Source organism: Rhipicephalus microplus, chromosome 1 (genome assembly GCF_043290135.1).
Source record: "Rhipicephalus microplus isolate Deutch F79 chromosome 1, USDA_Rmic, whole genome shotgun sequence".
In the NCBI taxonomy this organism is placed as follows: domain Eukaryota; kingdom Metazoa; phylum Arthropoda; class Arachnida; order Ixodida; family Ixodidae; genus Rhipicephalus; species Rhipicephalus microplus.
In genome coordinates, this window is record NC_134700.1 from 44,492,093 (window position 1) to 44,514,550 (window position 22,458).

Genomic DNA, 22,458 nt, shown 5'->3' on the forward strand with positions numbered 1-22,458 from the left:
CTGACCTTGGTAACATTGCCAACCCATTAGATAGCAGAACATGCACTCAGGCTGCTACTTCTGCAGCTAAAATTTCCTGGGAGTCAAATTCTCGGGTGCGTAACACTGGCTTATAGCTTCTTCGAGACATATAAAGGCAGACAACTGCTTCTGTGCCGCTTCCACTGAAAGGAGAGTGCACTGGAACTTGCCAGATAGTAGTGCAGTACTGAAACGCTCGCGCTGCGTTGTGCTTGTACGATAAAAGCGTTACTTTGGAGGTATCTCGCCGCAAATGCGTACCTGCCAACCTAGGGACTTCTAAAATCGGGAGACTCGCCGCGGGAGCGGAGTAGGGGGCAGAAAAAAATTGTTTTGGACGATCGGTCAAATTGCCCTTATACCAAACACGCTTGTCACCAACACGGTTCGTTTCTATTCGTGTGGCTACATTCTAAAGTGATAGAAAGTCGCTTCTTACTAATGACGCCGTTCCGTGCAAGAACAGCGAAGTCGCGCACACGTTTACTTTTGGCTGTATATTTACAGCGGTGTTTGTGCAATCAATGCGTCGAAGGTTTTCGTTCTACACGGACACAGGCAAAAGAACAACGGTATGACACAGGCAATGCATTTCAGTGACACGATCGCATCAGCAGTACAGCAACGTTGCAACATGAACATAGCGCGTGCAGACAATCGCTCCACGCAACACGTGTGTTGCATTCAACTTACAATTACAGCACAGTGTTGAAATTGAGGAGACACTTACCATGTTGCTCCGCATACTGCGTGGTCACCATCGCAGACATCGTGGACAATAGCTGTTGCACGCTTGGCCTGATATCCATTCCACACAGGTGAATAGCGCTGAACAAGCAAACGAACGATGCGGCGATGCTGGTAAAGCACGTGGGAAATAGACAGCGGAAGAGACCACGCGCAAGGTATCCTGGGTAACGCGGCAGCTTCCGCCTTGCTCCAGCAGGGCGGGCTGTGTTCCGATGGCGGATTTGGAGGATTTGCTCTACGCCAGAGTCGAATGCTCGCTCGCGAAGTCGGTCGGCTGCACCGACTCCGCCATTGGAATTCAACATTAGTATAGAAACATGCCCAAAAAATGGCAATGCTCTTTGCCCGATTGAAGGACCTTGTGGTTGTCTTTAAAAAGGGACTGCCAAGCCCTCGGTGTCTGAATTGACTGGTAGGAAGCGGCCACACCTGGTGAATGTTGTGCAGTCTCTCCACAGGGATGACCTGAAGCTCCTTCAATCCAACAAAGAAGGCAGTATAGTGGTCTTAGCATCTCATGTTTAATGTGAGAACACCTACAAAAACACTGTAAAAAAAATTCCTAGGAGCAAAAGACTTATTCTGCCAAAGCCAAGAAAAAGGCTCTTGAAGAATTCACCAAAGACGGTCTTCGAAGTTTTCCTGAGAGGTTCCCAAGAACTATGACTTTAAGCATTTTTTACAGTGAAGATGGATAAAGGTTCCCCTTTTCGGAGCGATTGTTTCTGAAGCAGCAACCTGGCATAAATGTTTGAGAGTATGCCTGCATAAGGGCTTGATCTTACTTAACTCTTTCGTTACCATGTGACAACAGTCATTTTTCATATGTCTCAGGAAAAACGTTATTGCCAGCTTGAAAGTACTCCAGCATGCATTGCAGCATACCAAGCGGTGAACAATGAAGAGCTCTCTCCAAGAAATATATGTTGTAGAGTAAGGAAATATTTCAAATGAATAAATATTTGAAACAGTGTGTAATTCTTCATTGTCAGCTGGTAAACAGTGTCATAAAAACACCGTATCTTCAAAAATACCTACAACGAAGAAAATTCAGAATATAAATTTTGAGGATGAATGACCCAGGAGCAATATAAACAATAATCAATGTTGTGGAAAGTGTTTCTATTCATATGAGCAAAGAAAATCGGAACCGAAGTACTGCTTTTATGCTTGTTCTTTGCAGTGAAGCATTGCTTGGATTGTTTTTCTGAGACACGAGTGAATTCGTACACTTTTCTCAGTAATATTTTTTTTTTTTGCAATAAGAGTCTGCAAATGTTTTATAATAGATAGATGCCCTTGATGTGAATAATCTCTCTGAAAATCAGATGTCCAACAAACTTCGCTATTTCGTCTAGCGTCACATCTTTCCTTGAGTCATCTCACTCCACATAGGTTGACGTTCCAATTAATTCCAATATATTGCCACGTTCCTTTCCTCAAGTTTCGTTATCGCCCCATTACACTATGTTCAGCGCAAACCGCACCTACAGTGTTAGAGAAGCTTCGAGGCTGTAGTAGATCATTTTGTTAAGATTATGCCCACTTCGTTAACCTTTCAGATTATTCTGGAACCCACGTCATCGCTAGCGATAACGCTAGAATGTCCGATGGCCAGTGTACAAATGCCGACATGCTTCGCAGCTTGTCAGTTGATCGACGGCCAACGTTCTAGTCGTCGCTATCAGTGCCAGTGTCTTGCTGTAATTTTAGTTTTCTGTTACATGGCCACAAGTTCGGGCAATTAAATAAACACTTTTCATTTGTATAAGTCGTCTGCCCTTCGTCAGTGTCATGACTTCATGACAATATATGTAAGCATATTTTTTGCATTTTTGTACATAAATAAGTAAAGAATAATATCACGCACGATCCTAAAATGTCTCGCGCTGCTTCGTAGTCAGGGCCAAGATGGGCTGGTGACCTTCTTGTCATGATGAGAAGCTCTGCAGCCAGCGCCAGCACACTGCACCAGACGATGTGTGGACCTCACACATAACTAGGTAATAAGAGTGTGCACAAAGATCAGCAGCTACACACTTGCAGTGGAGAAGACAAGTTGAGCTCGAAAATAAACCCATGAACGGTCGGGAATATCTCGGGCTGATGCAAAACTTCGTCGCCATAATACTGAAGCTGAGATGCTGTGATCCTCAGACTCTAAGCTCGTCCTCACTCAATTCAGATGTAGTTGGAAGATTTTCGAGCAGTGCGTGTTTTTTGCAGCGCGGGTGCGCACTCATGCGGGAGTGATGATGATGCTGTTGAGGAAGGAGAGGCGAGACGGCGGCGATGAGCCTGTGTTGAGGTCACAGCTTTTATTTGGGATGCAGGGGTAGGCGGAGTCGCCGCTGCAGCGTCCAGCCAGGCCGGGAGCTAGGCCGTTCTGCCTTCCTCGTTGCTCGCGCATCAGGAGCCACGCAGCTCACCTCTTTTTCTGCGCGGCCTGCTGGCCAGTCTAACGTGGCACTACAATGCCATAGGAGCAGCTAGCGACACAAGATGAGGCCCTATGTCTGATATATTGATACAAGCGAAACCAAAGCTGCTGAAAAATGGCTGGGAAGGCCACCTTTATACTTTACACATACGGGGAACCTTCAGAAATACCTTTTTTTTGTAGAACAAATTTTGCCCTGCTCCTAGCAAGAGCTGTTTAATGAATAGCTGGCATAAATTTCTGGTAATTTTACTGCTCAATACTGTCAGATAATGAAGCTGACAGGTTGAACTGATATTAGAGCTACAAAGATTCTTTTGATTACAGAAATTTGATGTTACTGTAGCATAAGTACTAGGAGCATGCACTTGTGTCAAGTTCGCCAGCCATTTGCATTTTCTCAACAAAACACGCACATTGGTTAGCGAGAAGATCTATCAAAGTCACTATGTTGCCAGAATGAGCAAATTCAAATTCATTCTGAAAGTTGAGAGGCTGGACTGATTACTAGAAAGTTCTGGGTGTGCAACAAATTCCATATGCCAAAATCGAGGATCGAAAGCGTCAATAACGGGTGATCAATTTGAATAGGCGTGGTAACGAAGAAGTTCCCAGTGAAAGACTCGTTCATCGTTCACAAACCATCACAAGTATCGCTGTACTTTGCTCAACACATGCTCACTCGGGGCGCAAGGTTCTCTAGCTGACGTCAAGGATCGTTATTATTCTCTACCCCAGCCAGCTTTTGCTGATGGTGTCTAAGAAAATATTGAAAGGTATGGTGCAAATCGCTTTCAAAACGCAGTAGGAACAGGTGTCATACAGTTCACAGACCTGTTTCTGCTCTACCTTTCTTTCACCATCAACTGATAAGACAACGTCATGCATGAGGAGCTAGATGGGTCCTGCATAGTACTGATTCAAGATGACCTGCTGCTTGTTTCAGACTGCTTCAGGAAACTGCGAGGAGTCACCGGGTAATTTAGTGTCATAAGGACTTTCGGGTATGCCGACAATTTTCTGGTTCTGTTCTGGACAACATTTAAAGAGACCAGCGATAAGATCGATCGGACATCTGCCAACTCCTGGATGCGTTTTCTTTGATTGATTGATTTGTGGGGTTTCATCTGCCAACTTGTGGATGCATTTTCTTTGATTGATTGATTTGTGAGGTTTAACGTCCCAAAACCACCATATGATTACGAAAGACACCGTAGCGGAGGGCTCCAGAAATTTTGACCACCTGGGGTTCTTTAACGTGCACCCAAATCTGAGTACACTGGCCTAAAGCATTTCCGCCTCCATCGCAAAATGCAGCCGCCACAGCCAGGATTCAATACCGCGACCGGCGGGTCAGCAGCCGAGTACCTTAGTCACTAGACTACTGTGGCAGGGCTGGATGCATTTTCTTGGGTTCTTTAAAACCAAGGAGCTCTCCACAAACAGTCAACAACGTTTCCTTGACCTCGGGTTATATTTCAGTGCATGATTGATTGATATGTGGGGTTTAACGTAATAAAACCACCATATGATTATGAGAGACGCCGTAGTGGAAGGCTCGGGAAATTTCGAGCACCTTGGGTTCTTGTGCACTCAAATCTGAGCACACCAGCCTACAACATTTCCGCCTCCATCGAAAATGCAGCTGCCACAGCCAGAATTTGATCCCGCGACCTGCAGGTCAGCAGCCGAGTACCTTAGCTACTAGACCGCCCCGAGGAGCTATATTTCAGTGCGGCGCACAAATCCTGGCAGAAGTGTTGCCAAGTTAGCAGTTCTCTCGCTAAATTTAGCGGGTGAAATTTAGCAGGTGTTAAGTAGGTGAAATTGTTGCATTGCAGGAGGCGGGATTTTGGCGATATTAAAGCCTTGCTTGCTTTTATTTCGACAGTTTTTTTTGTTTGGACTGAAGACACAAAAGTAAAGCACTTTTCCCCAAGATCCCTGTAATTGCATATATTTATTCATGAAAATAAAGCTCATTGACTGATTGATTGATTGATATAAGGGCAAATTATCGTATTTACTCACGTAATGAACCCACTAGCATAATAACCCTCCTTCCCCTTGGTCCTTCAAAAAAGAAAAAAATACTAATGTATCTGTTCATTTTATTTCAGTGTGATAGCCAGTGCCATTTCCAATCAAAACAACGTTAAATCAAGACATTATAGCAGAAAATAACAACGCTAAAGAAGTCAGAGCATAGCTTTGCAACCATGCTAAACAGTTGCAAGCAACGCAAGCGCGGACATCGTCAATATAAATTTAAAGTCACGCTTTTTGCGCCAGAGCACCATCTGTCGAATACAGGAGAAACCTTTTTGCTATTAGGGCCACACAAGCAGAGTGGCACGAGAACAAGGCAAAAAACAAACGCATGGCGTTTGAGATGGCGGGTTGTCGACGTGTAACCCCGCGCACACCATCTCGGAGACCATGCAAATCACCCAAAGCAAAGCACCCACTGCGTTGACAGCATGTCGCCCGCAACGTTTGTGCGCCGCCATCCGATGCTGTGCTTTTGCTGTCGGGTTTGTCTGCTGCACAGGGTGCATTCGGTCTCTACGCTAGCTACACGGCTGGTTTTAAAGTTAAAGTTGGTTGAGCAGGCGCTGGAGCATGGGAACCAAGCGGCTGAACGACACTTCGGTGCCAATTCGTGCGCGTTCGTTAAGGGAGAAAACAAGAGCTTTGGGCTACAAAAACAACTCGTCGCCCATTTTCCAAGCAATAACAAGCAATGCCGTCATGCGAAATTGTTGTTGTTATAACTCCCGTGACGTTTTTCTCTCGTGTAATGAACCCTCCGCCAAAACAAGCTTCAACTTTTCAGAAAAAAAAAAAAAAAAGATGGGTTCATTACCCGAGTAAATACGTTATGTTGCATCTGCTGCTATGCCCTGCCGAACTATGTCGGAGAGCCGCAGGACTGCGAAGTGACTACACCGACTCAGTACCTCAAAGAACTCTGTTCTTAATGCATGATGTTTAATATACACATATGTCAGCTGACATAAGGCACTTGCGCGGGCATCTGCGCATGCCCAGGGCTTTCTAGGTTATAACGCACATGCAGAATACAACATTCTCCCTCCCCTCAAAAACTTGAACAATCATTCAGAAAGAGTAACAATAAGTAGACACTACATAGCACTCAATGTCATTCATAGTCCTTTAATGATGACGGTGGTCTTTGTTTCGTCAAACGCCTCAGTTCTGGAAAGTTCCAAGAAACTGAGATCCCAAGGTCTGACGGCTGAGGTGCATCATCGGAATCGTTGGCGAGTTGCGACTGTAAGATTCTAAAGGAGTAGCAGGCCGAGAGCAGGGTACCAGCCTATTCCGATTCCAGGTGCGACTATCGCATTCTCTCTTCTGTTGTCCTGACGAAAGCGTTCGAAGCTAAGCAGGGAGGGATGGGAGGGGCAAACAAAGAACGTCAAGCATGCCTTGTGACCTTCAGCACTTTTTTCTTTTTCTTTTTTTTCTTCGAATATGCGGCTTCTGCAGTGCGATCGCGCGCACCCGCGTGGACCAGTGACGGTCTTTTGCGGCGATCTCTGTAACAACCGAGCGTGCCATGTTCAAATCAGCCAATGAATAATAAATGGGCTTGCTATGAGTGATTTTTGAGCGTCTAACACCATTTGTCTAGAGAAAAGAAAGCAATTTTTAGCTGACTTTGGTAATTTATTGTCAATTCCAGGCCACATGCTGCGCTATAACATTTGGCTTGCATGTTCTCGGAAGCCTGTACTACCAATCGGCAGTGTTTTTTCACCATGCTCAAAAAGTGTTGCTCAAAAAGTGTAGCAGGGCCATTTTAATGTTTTCAGCTGGTGGAGCAGCCTTCGTCCGAGTGAAGTAATAAGAATTCATACAAGGCTTTGAAAGCCCGTTTCTATAATAGGTCAGCACCATCTGCACTGATTATTATTACAATGTGCATCAGAAAGTACTATGTGTTTCAAGAAAATAAAAAAGAGAACATGAGAGAAAAATAAAAAAAAGGCAAAAAAGCGAAGAAGCACACACACACTTGCGGCGATCACTGCGCACACACCTGCGCAGCCTCTGTCTCGTCACTGGTTAGCCCGGCGTGACAAGGCCACTTCCTGCAGCACGCTTCTAATAAGGAAAAAACCCACCACAGCTTCACCGGAGGCTTACGTCACCACTGGTGGCTATAAAATCGAAGCTGCCAAGCTTGGTTTCATCATTGCTCCGATGAAACTACGCTCATCAGAGATGACGCTACGCCATCTCTGATGAGCGTAGCGTCAGTATGCTTGATACGATGCCGTACCTATAGATCGAATAAACAGCTATGTTTTCATGTTGGGATCCATTCTTCCTCGACCCGGCATCCCACATCTGGTGGTCCCACGTGGTGACCCAGAAACCGACAAAACTACACCGCCATGGCCGACTTCCAAGATTATGCCGCTCTAAGCCCGCAAGTACAACTACAACAGCAACTGCCGAACTAGCAACAGAAGCATACTGGCAAGGCTTCCAAAAACCTCACTGTGCCTGCCAACTCTGACAAAGACATCAAAAGCTCCTGCAGACGGCATGCTACACATTGCTCCACACGACACCTGGCATGTTGCTCTCAAGTTTCCGCTGCTTTAGCCGAGCTCGCCCAAGGTATGGTTACACCAAGCTGAGGCCCAGTTCTCCTTAGCAGGCATCACTTCTCCTTAACAGGCATCAGTTCTCCTTAGCAGGCCGTCGCATCTTCATCACCGACCAAGTCATTAAGCAACGTTACCTTACCGACAGCGGTTTCAACATTTGCTGCTACCCAGGATCCCACCTTAAAGGTCTTCACCCGCCAACATTTTTCGAGCTCTGATCGGCGATTCAGTCCACAATCAAGACGTACGACTTGCTGCACCTGCACATTACCGACGTCTCCGAGACAATCACCGACTCGGACGTTCTGGCTCACTATAACCTCCTTCCGGACTGCCACAACGACCGGCTCATCGATGCGAAAACGGGACATTCCACACCAGTATTGAACTTCTCAGCACGAAAACTTCCGACAAATAACATGAGACAAGGACGAGCACAGAATTTCAACTAATTTATTACTGCTACGACACACATATTGTGTTACAAAAAAAGACGATAACATCACTTGCTTAAGCAGAAACCAAAAGACGCAAAAACAAAAAACTCACAAAACCAAAAAAAGTCAAAAAAGACTGCAAAAAGCCACATGCTCACCCCGGACCCTCACGTGCAACACCAATTCTTTACAGATAGTGCTATTGATCGTTTGCTGATGCAGCTGCCTCGAGCGATTGCTCCAGCTTCGATTACAAGCCTTATGCTTTCGTTAGAATGGGATGCGAAGACCCTTGTCTTTTCGAACAATGGCTGGCACCCACATTCGGAACAATGAGCGGCCAAAAAACCATCCCGTCCTGCGCTTCTTACTGTCTGGCAATGTTCCTGAAGTCTTAAATTAAGGCACCTGCCTCACTGACCTACGTACTCAAGTCCACAAGACCGAGGTACATCATAAACAATCCCTGTCGCACACTCAACAAACTTTTTACGGTGCTTAATCTTGCAGCTGCTCACGGTGGTTTCTAGGGGACTAGTTCCGACAGATAACCGAGACAATTTATTCGGTGTGGAAAGAACCACTGACACGCCCGCTCTTTGGCCTATTTTCATGATTTTATGCGAGATACCATGCAGATACGGTATCACCGCCACCGTCTTAGGAGTCGGTTCTTGTAAAGCGTCCCCATCAACACCTACTCTTGACTGTCTGCGAAGCTTCTCACAAACAGAAACTAGCAACGAATAGGGATAGATTGCTGCCTCTAGATGGAGAATCTGCCTGTTGGAACTTCACTGCACTGAGTGGAAGCAAGACTTCGTTAAAGAGTTAACCTCGCCCTCAGCCCCCGCCTCTCAAATTCGTTTATAATGAAATGCAGTGGCTCTCAAAAATCCTGGAACAGATTGAACAGCATTTTCGTCTATGCAACCAGGCCTCACACACAAATTTCGATTTCTGAGAGATTTTCATGGCAACTGTACAAATGAAAGAAATGGTCGAAATCCGGGAGTCTCCCAAACAATGCGGGAGACTTCACAGGTGTGTGATAATGATAACACCAATACATATTGTTCCATTCTGGTGGCAGAATATAGCACAATGCCGTTTTTGTAGCCTCCGGGACTAGCTGCGGCAATGCGCCGTAGCCAATCACAGAGGCCACTTTTTATTTTATTTTTATCAGAAATGAAATATTTTTCGTAAAATTTCAGAGAAGATACGTAAAATCGTAAGGCCGGTAGAAATTCCTACACTTTACGAAAAATCGAAAGAGTTGGCAGGTATGTCTCTGCCTTCCGGTTGCCGCCTCCTCCACACAGTCTTAGCACCCCTCTCCCCCCCCCCCCCCCCCCCGTAGAACGTGTGGAGATAGGTTTGCACTAGGCTTACCTACTAAGCGCAACCGTGTAGGGATGCGACGTCCTCCACTGCCGCTGCGTGCGACGACGCTGCGGCAGGGTTCATCGTTTTTTCCGAAACGGTGCAGAAACCACGCACGAGGAAGGAAAACAACAACGGGTTTATTAACCCAAGATGCAGCACAGTGCGACACTCACGGGCTTGCAGGCCGTATAGGGAACTCTGCAAGACCGAGCAAGTACGCTTGCCTAGGGCGCGACGACTCCTGCACATGGGCCGAAGTCGAACGCGCGACCGAGAATCCGCCTGCTGAGCAGCGTGTCGACTGCTCGTGGAGGCCTGAGAGCATCTGCCGTGACGAGCGAATCGTCGGACGCAACATAGCTAGTAGGAGAGGAGGATGTCACGCGCGCCCAAAGAGAAACGGTGCTACGTTGTGTCGTAGGCCCGTGCAGCACGCCAGCGTAGCGTGCCCAGACATGCCAGGGCGAGACTTAGCCGACGCTTGACTTGCCCAGACCAAGAGGTGCCTCGGCAGCCATCTTGGCGGATGCCGGTGCTTATGCGTGCCCGAGCTACACTGTTGGCGCGCGCGCGACAGGCCGGGGAACGAGGTGCCAGGTAGGAGGGCGCTTTCGATTCCCACAAACGTGAACCCATCGCCAACATGCCCAGTTGAGGTTGATGGCACACTGTCAGCTGGTCAGCCTGAGCTATGCTTTGACTCATTTTCAAAAGGGCAGCGTATCGACATGCTGCCCTTTTCAAAATGAGTACTATAAACGAGCTAGCTCAAACCAAAGTACTTCTCTAGCTTTCCCTTGATGGGGCCTAGTCGTGTCATCTGTCAGCAGGAAATCATTAGTGCCTATCTTCTTCATAACACTGTAGGGACCTGAGCGTCCTGGTGAGAGTTTGGTTGAGACGCCTGTTGCTGCATTACTTAGGGTATGGCTGTCCCAGAGAATGAGGTCGCCTGGCTTCAGAGTAACTGGCCGCTTATGGTGGTCGTAATATGCCTTTTGTTTTGCCTGAGCCACAGCTTGTTGCCTGTGAGTAAACTTAAGGATCTGGGGCAAACACTGGCAAACTTCTTCAGAGAAGGCATGATAGGCTGTAGCAGGCAGTTAAGCATTGTCCTTGGAGCAAGGCAACTCCCATAAAGTATGCAGCTCCCTGCCATAACAAAGGAAGTCTAGTGTAAAACCTGTCACAACACTCTCCCCGGTGCGGAGGGGAAAGGAAATTTCAGGGATATGTGAATCCCACTCCTTATGATTGGTAAAGTAGGCCCAAAGACATTTTTTAACTGTACTTTTATGGCGTTCTACCATCTGTCCTGCAAAGCGGCAAGGCACAGTATGACAGTCTTTGATGCCCCATTGCTTCAGAAGGCTTTACCGAAGTGTGCGGATGAATGGCCGGTCGTTGTCGCTAGAAATTGAAGACTTGCCGCACACAGTCAACAATGTTTTGGGTGGTGGCGGCTTTCAGAGGAAACAATTCAATGAACTTTGTAAACTTCTCTACCACTACCAGCAGGTACTGGTGGCGCCTTGTTGTGAGCGGTAGTGGTCCAATGACGTCTACACTAAGCTTCTCTATTGGCCCAGTGGCCCACTGGCTGTTCATAAGGCCTGCTAGCTTTTGGTGATGGGCCTTGTTGAGCTGGCAAACTTTGCAGCATCTGACATGGTCAGATATGTTTGCTCGCATACCTAGCCAAACGAAGCGAGAAGAATCATGGTGCAATGTCTTGAAAAAACCTGCATGACCGCCAGTGAGGTGATCATGTGTCATTTTAAACCCTAGAGTCCGAAAACACGCTGGTAGCCAAGGCACTTTTTGGTTTCCTCTTTGCTGGTTGAGTAACCCACTGGACTCCAGTTGTGTCGAAGCAGCCAAGTCCTTAATTAGGCGTGATAGGGGGTCGTTCTCCAGTAGTGGCGTACCCTGCATGACCCTTTTCAGTTTGGCAAGCAATGAATCATCGCTCTGTTGCTCAACCACATGTTCAACATCACTCAGGAGAGTGATATCATCTGCCGTAGAAAGAAGGGCAACTAACTCGGATGGTAACGGGGAAACAATGTTTTAGGCTGAGTCTGGCTTGGGTTGTCCGGACAGTTCAAGGGAGCTTAGCTAAGCGCAACAGCTGAAATGCTGGCAGGTCCTTTTTTATGCTTGACTTTGCAGTTGAGACCTTCCAGCCGAAGGACCTTCTGCGCAACCCTTCGTGAGGCCTGATCTGTATGAAACATCCAGGACAGAGCAGAATGGTCGCAATGAATTTCAAATTCCATAAATTAGAGGTAAGGCCTGAATTTATCTACTGCCCAAACCACTGCCATGCATTCCCATTTCTGAACTGTGTACTGTTTCTCTGCCTCAGTTAAAACCCTGCTTATAAATGACACAGGTCTCAATTCCTTAGCGCTTGCCTGGCGAAGTACAGCTGCTATTCCAATACCACTAGCATTCGTCTCAACCACAAAGGGCCAGTTGAGATCAGGGAGGTCCACCACTGCATCATGAACTAGAAAGTCCTTTAGTTTCTCAAATTCACCCTCTTACTGACTGGTCCACTGCCAGGTTGCACCTTTCTTCAAAAGACTGGTTAGGGGGTGAGCTATGAGAGAAAACTGAGGTATAAAGCTTCGATAATACCCCGCCAAGCCTAGGAAGACTTGAAGATGTTTGACTGTCTTTGGTCGAGGGTATTGCAACACAGCAACCACCTTGCCTTGATCAGGTCTACACTGCTCAGGTGAAATGACATGTTTAAGGAACTTGAAGGAATTGCGGCAGATTTGGATCTTGTCTAGATTAATGATGAGGCCTGCTATTCTGATGCACTCTAATACACACTGAATGTGTTCTACGTGGTCATCAAGAGTGTCTGAATAAACTAAGACATTGCCGAAGAATGCCATTGCAGATCTGTGATTTACACCATCCAAAACAGTGTCCATCAAAGTTTGGAAGGTTGCTGGCCCACCTTAACACTGAAGTGTATCCTAGTAAACTCATACGTGCCCTGGTGGCAGATAAATGCAGTCTTGAGAATATCCTGCTCAGACACTGGGAACTGGAAAAACCCTTGCGAATGGTCAAAACTTGAAAACCATTGTGCTTGAACCAACTCTGCCAAAAGCCAGTCAGTCCTGGGCGAGGGATACGCAGGCACCCTTGTACGGCTATTCAGTGATCGATAGTCAATACCAAGGTGGAAGCCACTGGACTTCTTTTCAACCAGAGCAGGAGCACTTGTCCACTCGCTGGTGCTTGGGCATATGAGTTCATTTTCCAGGAGATCAGTGATACAGCTGTCCATATTGGCCTTTTTTTTTTCTTCAGCATTGACAGGGCATAGCTTGCAACGTACAGGTTGGCTATGCCCAGTGTCAATGCAGTGTTCAGAAAGTGTAGTGCAACCTGGAGTAGTAATGATTGCACTGAAGTTCTCAAGCACTTATGCTAGATGAGGGTCTACGTTGACCTGAGCCGTGAGGTCTACGAGATTATTGGCAGTTGAGATCTCCGAGTTGGCAGCAGGCTCAGGTCGCTCGGCAAATATCACTTGCAGGTCATCGGTCTCTTCGCTGTCCAGCCCTCCTTTAACGTGGCACTCTCCTTTGACGAAAGGCACCATGCACTGTGATTCAGTCCTGATTGTCCAACCTCCAAGTGCAACATGAAGTGATATTGCGGTCACAGTCAGGAAGTCTCTCCCAAGTACTACGTCCCTACCAAGGTTGGGCACACACAAAAAACACTGCCAGCGAGAGCCTGCTACCCAGTGTATCTTGTATTGGAGCAAGGTAGAAGATTGGGACCAGCCTGCGGCCAAGCGGAGCGCACATATCTCTCTTTTATGGCTAGCCCTTGTGGCTTCGGCGGCAGCCATCGCCTGTTGTCCCAGAAGGCATACACTGTCTAGGAGCACCTGGAACGTCGTCACTACAATGCACATATCGAGCAGGGGTTCCTTTCGGCCAGAAGTAGTCGCAACAGTCGTAGATGCCCGCCGGTACAGCACCTACCAATGTCAGTTTCCTGGAAACCAACTGCCTGGGCACTCCGCCTGCTTGCGCCCCGGTCGACAGCAGTTGAAACACGTGGGCAGCACATTTTGCCTAGTCACAGTGAACTGGCGGGAAACATGGCCAATCCCTCCGCAGCGTTGGGAGGGGACCTGTCGTGTGTTGGGGGCTACTGCCAACAGCGGCCGGTGGTGAGGCGAAGGCTAACAGCTGCATTGGCATAGGAACCATAGAGGCCGGATGTAATGATCACGGACATATGACGATTGAACCACTGCAGGGTGTAGTAGCCAGTGGTATGGCGAGAACGATGCGGTAGGTGCAGTCATACCCACAGCGGCCGTCACTGGTCGCGGTCCGAGAGCGTTAGCGGCCGCCATGTGTGGTTGAAATGCCAGGTACTTTTCAACCCAATTTGCTGGCGGTGGCGGCGGTTTACACTGCCAACGCCGCCAAGCTCTCTGCATCAAACCATCTGCCGTCGCAGCGAGCTCCTTCAAGGTCGTAAATGAAGACCCTTCAGCCAGGTCTTGCAGATGCGGCTGTATCTGGCGGAGCACCCGCTGCCCCTTTTCTTCGTCAGTCACTGGCTCTCCGATGCGATCGTAGTATGTTAGTATCATGTATACGAATCCTTTTAACTTATCCTCGGGGTGCTGCATTCACTGCTCAAGCTCCTTCGTCAGGCAGCATTTTGAGTCAATGAAAGCGAACTCCGCGTGAAAAGCTTGTGCGAATTCGTTCCACGAGGCGAAAGCGCCTACGAACCGCCACCAAACCTTTGCGCTGCCCTCCAATTTGCGCTGCCCTCCAAAGATTTTAGGGCCAAGATGGTGAAAGCACAAAAGGCTGTTTGACAAGTAAAGATTAAATCTAGAGCCAGAAGACACATGTCAATATGACTGCACGCACGTATCAGGCTCCTTTGTATCACTCCCCGAAGCCCCTGTGATTGAAACCGGCTGGCGCTGATTGGGCTCTCCCCTTTACAGATAAATGCACAACGGAATGACTAATAATACAAAAAAGGTAAAACGTGAAAATGGAAAAAATAACAAACATGAGGGAATAGGTGATATTGTGAGAGAGAGATGTGCAAAAATATTTACATTCTGCGGACCCATTTATTTGCTTTTCGTGTATACGTACGACCCGTGCAGCACTTTGAATGAGGCCTCTCGCAGCCTTCTGTCTTTCTCTCTACTCTTTTTTGCTTGCTCCAGCGAATGAGACGAAGAGAACTGTTCGACACAGCATATGTCACCCATGTAAAACACCACTAATATGTCGCTCTCTCCAGTTTCCTTCTTGCACAACCATGTCTATGGGGCAAGTTCACATAGCGTCGCACTTGTTAGCGAATCCTGACGAAGACCGGTCCACCAGTCGAAACCGTTGGAAATAAAATTAAGACAACCGCTAAGTTGTGCCTCTCTTATATAGGCAACTTACTAGTTGTACACTGTATCCTCTCATCTTTGTCTAGTTTTTGCACCATACCACTCTGTTGGCTTAAATCGAGATTGATTGATATGTGGGATTTAATGTCCCAAAACCACCATATGATTATGACAGATGCCGTAGTGGAGGGCTCCCGAAATTTTGACCACCTGGGGTTCTTTAATGTGCAGCTAAATCTAAGCACATGGGCCTACAGCATTTTTGCCTCCATCAAAAATGCAGCCGCCACAGCCGGGATTCGATCCCACGTGTTGAAAATGATGTCGAAGACGAGGAGTGGTGATATCATCATTATGATCAGGGCAGTGCATTTGAAATAAAGAAGAGGTGGACGGGTGGGCTTTGCCATGGGCACGGCGGCTCGTTCTTTTCCTAAACATTTTGGTGCCGTGAAACCCGGGAGACAAGACCTTTAGAAGTGAGACCAAGCGGACTTTACGATTTTTCGCCCGCATTTGAAGCCTGGGGGACTTTAGTGATGCCGCCGTCGGTTTAAGCTGATGTGCGAAGCCAAACCGTTCCCAAGAACCAGATCAAGAAGCATGACATTTCGACATTGCTTGAGACTTCGTGCTGCGAAGCGTCTGTGACAGATACCACGTTTACTGCGACTTCACCTCGTGCCGTGATTGGCCAGTGATTTCTCACGTTTCCGACACTGGAACGGATAATGGAGGCCCTATTCGCAAGGCGGAATGAAGTGCTCAAAGCCGTCACGGAAGCCATCACCAACATTGAACGTCTAATACCCGTGGAGCGTCCCTCAATAAGTCAGTTACGACATATTCATCGAATTTCGATTGAGCATTACAAGCTTATTAAAGAAATCGATAAGGAAGTAGAACAAGCAGTTCATATCGATTGCTTGGAAACTCCGACGGGCAAAGCAGAGCTTAATGAACACCAGATCATTCTAGCCAAGGTCATTCTAGCCAAGATCGCGAACGTATTAAATGCTCAACAAGCTCGCTTGAAGGCCATCAGGCAAAGATTTGGACAGATGTGCAAGCTAACGTGCACTCTTCATCTGTGGCGCCGCCATCTAGCCTTTGCTTCTTCAGCAGCAGTCTTGTTCTATGGAAGCTAGACGACTCAGACTCGCGACGAATTGCTGAACGTGCTGGAAGCCGGAAAGTCGCCGATTTCACCACGGTAACGAGCATCCAAGCACGTACAAAACAACTGCTACTTGCAAAGAACTGGCCCACGCCTTTAGAACTTTCATCAGCGTACACTATCAATAACACAACAGTAACAGCAACTTAAATGCACATGCTGGAAGAGACTTGTACGAAGGAAAAGCAGAAGGCATCTGGAAATCCAAAAGATCAGTGGAAATCCAAAAGATCAGAGCTTGAGGGTGATTGCACGCCGAAGACGCCAGATTTTGTTGTATTGCAGTCCTCACGTCTGTGCAACCTAATGCCTGATGAAAGGATATCAAGGTCATTTCGCCAAGGAATGAGAAATTTAAAGTCAACGAGAAAACAGAAGCCTACTGCTAATACTTATCAAAACTACGGCACTTCAGGTAAGCCACAGAAGTCAAAAGATTATAGAGACTGTGGTTGGCTCTGCATACTTTTGCGAAGATGTGAAAGTCATGACGTCAACCCCCCCGAATAAGACTGGCCAGACAAATGCAGAGTGAAAAGGCTGATGCTCCCAAGGCAAGGGCATCCAATAAAAATAAATCAAAAAAAGTTCTGAGGAACAGTTACACCAGAAACTTGCGGAAGAGTCTGCGTAATAGACCTTCCTGCCCAAGGAAACCAATCGTAGAAAGCAGTTTCCTGAAAGTGACGTGTTCACTGGCAAGAGCGTGGAAGGCTAATTGCCGAAAGAAATCCGGATTATTCTATAAAAAGACTGACACAGAACTCGTATTGATTAACATTGTATAATCTGAACCCATGTGCGATCTTAGTGTTCTCCATCGTCATTCGCCACTGTGGGGGCCCGGAGGATTTTGAAAATTATGTAGAAGACGAGGACTGGTGATATCATCATTAAGATCAGGTCAGTGCATTCGGAATAAAGAAGAGGTGGACGGGTGGGCTTCGCCATGGGCACGGCGGCTCGTTCCTTTCCTCAACACCGCGACCTGCGGGCCAGCAGCCAAGTACCTTAGTCACTAGGCCACCGCGGCAGGGTCCTTTAGGTTTAAAAAAAGAACTGGTATATTAGGGCACATAATTTCTAGTCAAGAATTTTTTTTCGTTTACTGTATTTGTTCTTCAATTTTGTGCGAGTTTGGCACAAATGTTGAAAATACAGTTTTTAGCCGGTTTTCAGGGCTCCTGTCACGGGATAGTTCATTTGGAAGTGGAAAAACTGCCTGGAAGTGTTAGCTCCGCTCAGGGGAGGCACTTCTTTTATTTGTGTCTCATCAGTCCAAGGTCGACAAACGCACCATCACGCTCTCTGCCATAGAAAATGCTTTAATCAGTTCTTGCTCTGATCAAGTTGCAAAGAGCTTCTCTCATAAAGTTCACAGATTAACGATGGCAACCCGTCCCGACTAGTTCCATCAAGTTCACTGAAAGTCCTCCCAAAAGAGCAGTGATGTTCATTCTTAGACTGTCACCTGAGCTTTCGACAAAGGAGCAAGGGTTGCTGTCATACCCTATCTAAATGGCATGTCCAACACTGCATCAAGAAAGCTGCCGTACGTGTCAGGGTTAACGTGGGTTGTTCAGCACCCAAAAACTTGGTTAGCTGAACAGAAGAGTGAACAAACCGAGTCCTGCAGATCAACTATGCATGAAAAAACATGTCACATGCTTTGTTTGGTGTAAGGTTGGTGTCATCTACGAGGTTCTCACGTCTCACGGTAAAACAGAACAGGCGCTGTACAAATAAATTCCATGGACAACATTTCTATAACATCAGAGATAAAACAAGTAGCAATTTGAAAATACATTGTACTGAGTGTGGATGCACCCCAAACTTCCACCAGACGTGCCCAGTGCGCCACTATTGAGACATCTGTGCCCTTGAGATATACGAAGCCTTTGTCATCTGTATTGCAGGTTATTCATGTGTCAGCTCCCCATCTAGGAAGTGTCTAAGTGCCTCTGTAGTTGAGCACTTCGCACTATTAGTGATATCAGGGCACCTGCACATGCACTAGAAAATTTTCCTCTTGTCTTCACAGAAAGCATATATACATTTGCGAAGCAAAAAAATGCATCTGTTAGCAGTCAGCACTAGTCCTGTTTTCGTTCTTTTTTGGTTTGTATTGCACTCTCTTTCTGCTACGATTATGTACTACCAAGCTCAAGTTCATACACTTACATAGTTAATTGCTATTTCCTCTGTACAGTCACTTCAGTGCTCCCTTTCATTATGTTCCCAGCTGTAGACTGGTGACTTAAGAATCCTGAATCCTAAACAGTGCTCACCTTAGGGTGTACTGCAATACAGCTGGCAGCACCATTGCGCAAGATTTCCGGCATGTCGTTGAGGATTCGCTCATATCGAAGCTTTGGCTCCATTTCCTGCAAAATAAAGAAGACGATTTGCAGTGTTCTTCTGCTATGGCTATTTTACTGGCATCCTGCCAGTACAATCTCAGGTGTCTATGATGGTTGATTTTGCGTGAGGTTTGCAGAATTTTTGAAATGCTGCCAGAAATAAAAGACAGGCGACCGGATCAAGAAACATTTAGTGCCATTTAATTGTATCTAGTGAAATAATGTTTGGCTTGTGTATTGTGTGGTGACAACGCCAATATTTTTTCCCATGCTCAAGGAGTGCTGAGGGTCCCTTAGAACTTTTCTGAAACAATCTTTACAGCACCTAAATTCAGGAATAGATAATATCGTATTTATTTAATTACAATGTGCACCTTTTTTCGGAACGAAAATGGGCCTTAAAATTTCACCAGTGTTGAAATTGGGCACAAACCAAAACTGCCCTATAGCTACCCATCGTTATGGCTATTATGTGGTGTGACCATTTATTTGCCGACCTCTTCACACTGGCAACAATGATAGTGCATTTGCTTGCAGCTTTCTGCCTATTTGGAGGCATTTGCAATAGGTTGCAAAAATATTGAGAGAAATCTCTTCCCTTAAGCATTCTTCATTGATTTTAGTAAGGCATTCGATAGCATAAATCACAAAATCTTACTATAAAAATTATTGTCGAATGGCCTTAGAGGCACTTAATTAACATTATTTGAGCCTTATCAAATGGATTTCAAACAATGAGTTTGCATAAAAGACAAAAAATCCTGTTTTCTTTGCATACTAAACGCCATGCCACAAGGTAGACTATTAGGTCCGCTGCTTTTTAACCTCTACGTTAATAAGAGAACTAATATTGATACCACTGTTCAATTTATCATATACGATGATGACACTACTCTTCTTATTTCTTGTCTGGTTTGCATAAATTAATGAAGCAATGCAATGATTTACTTTTCAGCTATCTGAATGGTCAATCACTAACTGCCCCCAAAAAAATCATAGAAAAACTACATGTTATTTCACGCTAAAAAAAAATCTCTGACTTGCAAACAAACAATGTTTATTGGTACAGAACTGCAAATTCTGGAACATAAATTACTAGCCGTTACATTTTCTTTGCACCCTACTTGGAATAAACACGTAGAAAATGTCTCCAAAAAACTGTCAGCTATTACAGGTGTTTTGTCTAGATGTAGGTATCTTTTTCCACAGAAAGCAAAACTTAACATTTGATTTTCTTCCCATTTAACTTATTGTAGCTTCATGTGGGCGACTACTGGAACGACAAACATTATGAAAATATTTTCATTGCAAAAGAAGACGATTGGGCACATTGACAATAAGGGTTTTTCGGAGACAACACGGCCAGCTTTCCTAAATCATAAAATCAATAGACTATCTCTACACTTTTTGCCTGCTTCATATTTTTTTATTTCTCTAAAAGTGCCTTCAGAAATTTTCTTGTGTCTATTGCATCTTTGATATTTACAGTCACTTCCGCCAATACCAGAAAGTGACAAGTGGTATGTTCCTATGTTTCATAATAAATAGCCTACAGTCATTACAGCTCAATGTGCCACATATGTTAAATTAATATAAAGATGTTAAGCGCTTTTCAGCGAAGGAACTTAAGATGCATTTTGTAAACATGTGAGGATAGAACGTGATTCTTTTTTTTTCTTTGGTATTATTGTTTTCAATGTTTACTAGTCCAGAGTCGTTTATGTGAAATTTTTTTTAACTCTTGCATATATATATATATCTGTCTTCTTGTGAATCAAACTTGTTTTACAGCAAAAGCTGTTATGAGATTACAACACTGGTCGTGTGCGCTGTAATTGTCCGTCACCCCTACCACCGGTGTCCATAACCACTATCACGTAAATAATGAAAAAAAGCTAAGTGAATACAAAGCAGCAGCAACACAATGGGATTCAAACCTGAGTCCCCAGCATGCAAGCCCAGTGTTCTACCACTGATCCATGCCCATGCTTGCAACTCCAGTCGCAAACTGACCCCTAGGCATGCTTCATCTCCGGAAAATTATTGCGTTAGTATGATGCGAGTACTCAAGGACATAGACAAGACAATGATAGGGTGAAACCGGCTTTAATAAAGAGGAGCTACGGCATCAATGCAGTCGTGGTGCACATGCGCCTAGAACAATACTACGAAACGGCGTCTTGACTATGTCAACATGGAGCACAAGGCTGCCAGATTACGTGACGTCTCACATCCGACTCCTCTTTTTTTTTTTTTTTTTAAGTTGTCGATGGGTTTTTGAGATCACACCCGACCCCGTTTTTTCATGTCTCACAGTCTAACAGCAACCAAAACATCAATATCTTCCCAGAATATTGAAAAAATAAGGTTCTTCTTAAAACTCTTCATCTTTGTCTGAGGCTTGGTCTTTCTGCGTGTCTTAATGTTGTCCCGAAGTTTCTGCTAGCACTCTATCAGATGTTCCACTTGCTCAGTACATAAATCCCACATATTGTGCTGGTCTTCTGCCTCTTCTTGCACTGTTTCAGCGATGATTCCATCAATAATATGGTCACCTCTTACCTTTATCTCTTATTTCTTGTCCAGAGCCCAGTGATATTTGAGCTTCTTTTGAGCCTCTTTCGCACGGCTGTCGCGATAGAAGGCAGCTGCTTCCTGTGACACCTTTTCCATTTTCATGTACTTCACAGCAGCTAGGCTTCCTTGACTCGGCTTGTGTTGCTCATTCTTGATTGGCTTAGCAGCTGGCTTGGTGGCTTGTTTCTTGGCCGTGCCCCCACCACCTGCTGGTCCCTTATCTCTCGAAGCCTCAATCTTACAGCTGAGATGCCATCTGAGGACACAGAGAACTGACACATTTTCGTAGGTGGCTTCCTTTTGTTTCTCCCTTTTCAATTCATTATCTTGCAGTGGCTGGCTAACTCTCTGGCAACGTGCTGGTTCCAGCCGTGCCGTCTTGATGCTTGAGTCGCTAGCATGAAGCTCTTGAGATTGTCTTTGAATAAAATCGTCATCCTCCTTGCTGGATCTATGCAGGCAACATATGTATGATCATACATCTGGCAACAATTCAGTAGAATGGTCAGTACCTTTGTAGAGCCCAAATCATTGTCATCAGTGCCAAAGTTGTCTACATGCTGGTGCAATACGTGTTGAACTGCAGTGACTTCTTGTTGTAACTGGGGACTTACATAAGCATCGCGCAGCTGCGGCTATGGCGATTCCATTATGGTATCATTCGAGTAAAGTTGCGCCGCGTTTGGTTCGTGTAGCATCCCATTAGGTAACTCTTCATTTGATTTGACAAATAACCATGTGGGCTGGGGTTTGTGCGGCAATGGCGAAAACAGCGAACCGAATATAGAAGACGTTTGCGTAAACAAAGGCATAGAGCTATCAGATAGCACAACTGCATTAGACATTTATGGCAGCGGCTTGTCCATGCATTGCATAACAACACCCGTGCTAGGATGGCGAATTTCTGTTGGATGAGGTGGCCGGACAATGAGCTCAGCGCAAGCGGCTTCAAATCGGTCTTCCCCCAGGATCTAAGGCAAGAGGTTTCAAGCCCGAACTAGAACCTCAAGCACTGCTAAAATAGGCCTCACAGTGATGTGAGTACATAAGTGTCATGGCGGCACCACCACCTACAACAGATATGGCAGGCTTGGTCCATGGTAGCAGGTTCGAAGATTCAACAAGACTCAGCCAGAGCATTGTGTGTTTGGAACCACTGTCTGGAAACACATAAACAGGGCCTACAAGTGGAATGTAGGCTTCAATTACGGCACACTGCACAAATGGATCTTTGAGTGGCTCTGA

At 45.9% G+C, this 22,458-nt stretch overlaps 1 protein-coding gene across 6 annotated transcripts in view; it reads right to left on the minus strand.

Moving 5' to 3' along the window:
* lt (vacuolar protein sorting-associated protein light) overlaps positions 1-22,458 on the minus strand; it is a 635,043-nt gene that overhangs the window by 559,053 nt on the left and 53,532 nt on the right. For all 6 annotated transcript variants that reach the window (XM_075896022.1, XM_075896056.1, XM_075895809.1 and 3 more), the window contains one exon: positions 18,565-18,660. In XM_075896022.1, the coding sequence (XP_075752137.1) occupies positions 18,565-18,660 (96 nt within the window). The remainder of the gene's footprint in view (positions 1-18,564; positions 18,661-22,458) is intronic.